At 46.8% G+C, this 3,662-nt stretch overlaps 1 protein-coding gene across 1 annotated transcript; it reads left to right on the top strand.

The window, feature by feature from the left end:
- The first annotated feature begins 2,030 nt into the window (after positions 1-2,030).
- On the top strand, positions 2,031-3,210 carry LOC135475816 (uncharacterized). Its single transcript, XM_064755756.1, has 2 exons — positions 2,031-2,180; positions 2,707-3,210. The coding sequence occupies exons 1-2, from the start codon at positions 2,031-2,033 to the stop codon at positions 3,208-3,210; spliced, it is 654 nt and encodes a 217-aa protein (XP_064611826.1).
- The last annotated feature ends 452 nt before the right edge of the window (positions 3,211-3,662 follow it).

Here is a 3,662-nt window from a genome sequence, read left to right on the forward strand (position 1 = left end):
AGCATCCCGCTAATGGTTAGGCGCAGCAGTGTTGATTATGTTTTTCTCATCCATTATAAATTCAGGTTTTGTTTAATTTCCCAGATGTGCCCTGCTCCAGGTAACCTGTGTATTACAAAGGTGCTTTACGTTAAATAATGTGTCGTTTTCTAGTTACCATATACAGTTGTACACAGCTTTAGAGTGACACCCCTTCTTGTCATTATTTACTTGTTTAAGACAATTGAATGATATTTACGTAAAGCCAGTATGCCATGTAGTGAGAACTACGTTTAATATATAAGCAGTATTGTGGGGCCTCATCACCAATACGCGAAATGTTCATACTACCGTTTTCCTGTAGAGATATTTCAAAGGTATATCTTAAAGTTATAACGGGGGTAGTTCTACCAAAATTGAAAGCATCCACATGAAATTTCTGAGCGCACACACCATCCTCACTGTTGTACCAATTCGTTAGCAAATTAACGACTCTCCCCTTTAGAAAGCTCATGTTATTTCCAAGGATGTTGTACCTAGCACTTTTGCAATCATAATGGCTGAATGACGCTGATTGACAGAAAACTTTGTGACAGAATTTTAATTTGTCTGAATGTTCTTGGGAGTAATATAAAGATAGCTGACGAGGAACAGTTGTAGGGGCCCTTACAAAAAAACTTCTTCCGTCCTCCACTGAAACAACCTGTGTCAATCACTATGTCCTTGTGATGGTACTCTGCTTCTTGTTTACAAGCGGGGACGACCAAAATCCCCGATGGACAAAAGTTCGTGGACAAAGACTCTAGGGACAAAAACCCCGTGAAAAAAAACCGGCGGACAAAACCCAGGCGGACATAAGCTCCTTGACCAATATTAAAAGTGTATGGAAAATGACATAGGCCTATACGTTGTTTGCTTGTTTGAGAAAACTCCCTGAAGTGACGTTTTAGACTTTCATACAGGTTTGCTATCTATAGACCCCTTCTTACTCGTTCAAACTCTATGTATTCTAACCGTTCTTTGACGAAATCAAAAACAGATATATAAATCTCTCAGAGTATCATATATGATGGGGGTTCTGGCTCACTCCACACGCTAGGACACTCCCCACCCCACTGAAGGCTCCCAGCACCTTCTTGGTTCTGGCGCAGCGCACAACGTACTCCGACGTACATACACAATTGCCCCAAAAACTTGTGTAGACAGATGCACTACGACGTACATAGTAGTATATACAATGGGACCTGTGGGCCACCCTAGGCCCGCCCCAACCCCTGGCGGTTCTATTAGAGACAGCCTATACTTTAGGTACAATGACAGGTAAGGATACATGCAAGTGGCTGAACTGTGGCTCTTTCGATCTCTGTGGTCAGAGCTGTATAAAGGACTATTGCAAGGTGCACCTCGCCAGGTTAAGGAAAAGCCATGGTATACAGCCAGGTAAAGTGTGTGGAATAGGAGTTAAAACGAGTAAAACGAGTAGCATGTGGGTACCACAACAGTTCAAATAGGGACAATCAAAGACGTGTTAGGGCTTTCCGAAAAGGAGTTTGCACGCCTGGCCTCCATGAAATTCCCATTTAGAGAGTGGTGGATGTGATGTTCAGCGACTATAGACGAATACATCGATCAGTTACTGGCACAAATGCCAGAAAATCGGACTTTCCGTGACTTAGTCCAGTTCCACAAAGCCGAGTCGGGTGGAGGTGAAGAGTTGACAGGCCCTGTCCTCCGCCCGGAGGCCCTTCTGCAAAAGTGTGAAGTTGAAGGGGAAGTTAACAAAGCCTTCACTCACATCCTGGAAACCTTTGAGAAATGGGCCCAGAAGAGCTCTGGATGGATTGTCGACAGAGTGAAGGCTCTTTGGCTGGACATCGCTCGATACCAGCCGCTGAGAGGAGGCTTCTACATCCCACTGCTAGCAGCTATAAGGAATAAGAAGGCGGTTGTAAACGTGAAAAACAAGGATGATCCCACAGAGGCCAACCAAGTACTCACCCGATGATGACCTCAACTTCGAAGGGATCGACGCCCCCACACTGGTCTCACAGATGCCAGAAGTCAAGTGCCAGAACAACTTGGCTATAAACGTCTTCGGCTGGGACAAAGGCGTGGTTGTGTACCACATCAGCAAACAGTCAGGGGACTTGCCCCGGATCAACCTGCTGTGGACTGAGAATGATAGCTGTGATATTGTCATAGTTTGCCACGTGCATTTGTTTACATCATAGCATATGTGTATCTTTACATCACATGATCAGCTCCCCTATATTAATATTCATGACGTTGCAGCATAGCGATTGGCTAATAATACGTAAGTAACGTACGGCGGGACTGCTCAAGGTGAGGAACCGAGTGGAATAGAGTGACTGTCTGAAAGGAGACGTTGTTCCGAGTCCTTTATTTACTTATACTTTCTTACGTCAAAAGACGGTAATTTAAAAGTATTACAATAGCAAATTCCACTACAACTGGATCAAGGACCTTAGCCGCCTGCTCTATGACCAGAGCAAGCACCGGTAGCAGAAGCACTTCTGTTAGCGCTGCCTGAACGGCTACACCAAGGAGCGCCTGCTGGAGGCACACAAACCAGAGTTCATAGGTATCGGCCAGAACGCTGTGATGGTAGAGATGGCAGAAGAAGAATGTAACATCTCCTGCACTACTCCTCTACAACCTCACTGATGTCCTACTGCTGACGGATCAGCTGGATCTCATCGGCGACAGGGGTGGCGCCAACGAAAACTTGCAGCTCTATTTGTCTGTCGGCATGAGCCTGAAAAGATCCACTTCGCCCTCAGATTTGGGCAGAGCCCCTGGATGGAGCCATATATTCGGATGAACACGGAGCTCCGAAAACAAGCCACCAGCAGCTTCGAGAAAGACCTCTACAAGCTCATGAACAACACTGTTTTTGGGAAGAGAATGGAGAACCTCAGAAAACGGGCCCATGTTAAGCTGGTGCAAACAAGTGAGGAAGCTGTGACGTTTGATAGCCAACATATTTTGCTGCAATCCAGTTCCACAAGAACCACCTCTGCTCAACCGCTCCGTTTATGTGGGTATGAGCGCGTCCTCGACCTCTCCAAATACCTTATGTATGACTTCTACTACAACCAGATGAAGGCTCAGTACGGAGAACATTGTCAACTCCTCTACACTGACACAGACAGCCTGCTCCTTGAGATGCAGACAGAGGATGTCTATCGCCAGATATGCAGACCTCTATGACATGTCTGACTACCTAAAAGACCACCCACTGCAAAGCATGGCGAACAAGAAGATGTTCCGTAAGATGACGGATGAATGTGCTGGGCGACCAATAGCCGAATACATCGGCCTGCGCCCGAAGATATACAGCATTCTCGAGGCCAGCGGCCACAACATCAAAAAGGCCAAAAGGCCTTTCGCTATGGCATGGATATCTACGGGCAGCTTCTGAACAAGGTATCGCTCCCGCCCTTCGACTCCAAGCGCTGGATGTCTGCAAATTGGGTGGACACGCTGGCCTATGGACACAAAGATGCTCTTCCCGTGGACATAGCCTAAATGGACGATTACATAGATGAGCTCTCAGCGGCGCTGTAGGGTCCCTTGCGGTGGAAGCTGAGTGTCCCGTTGCACCACAAGAAGTTCCTCACCGACAAACCCCCGCTGAGGGCCGCCGCATTGCACGTCAATGT

This window comes from Liolophura sinensis, chromosome 9, assembly GCF_032854445.1.
Source record: "Liolophura sinensis isolate JHLJ2023 chromosome 9, CUHK_Ljap_v2, whole genome shotgun sequence".
Lineage (NCBI taxonomy): Eukaryota > Metazoa > Mollusca > Polyplacophora > Chitonida > Chitonidae > Liolophura > Liolophura sinensis.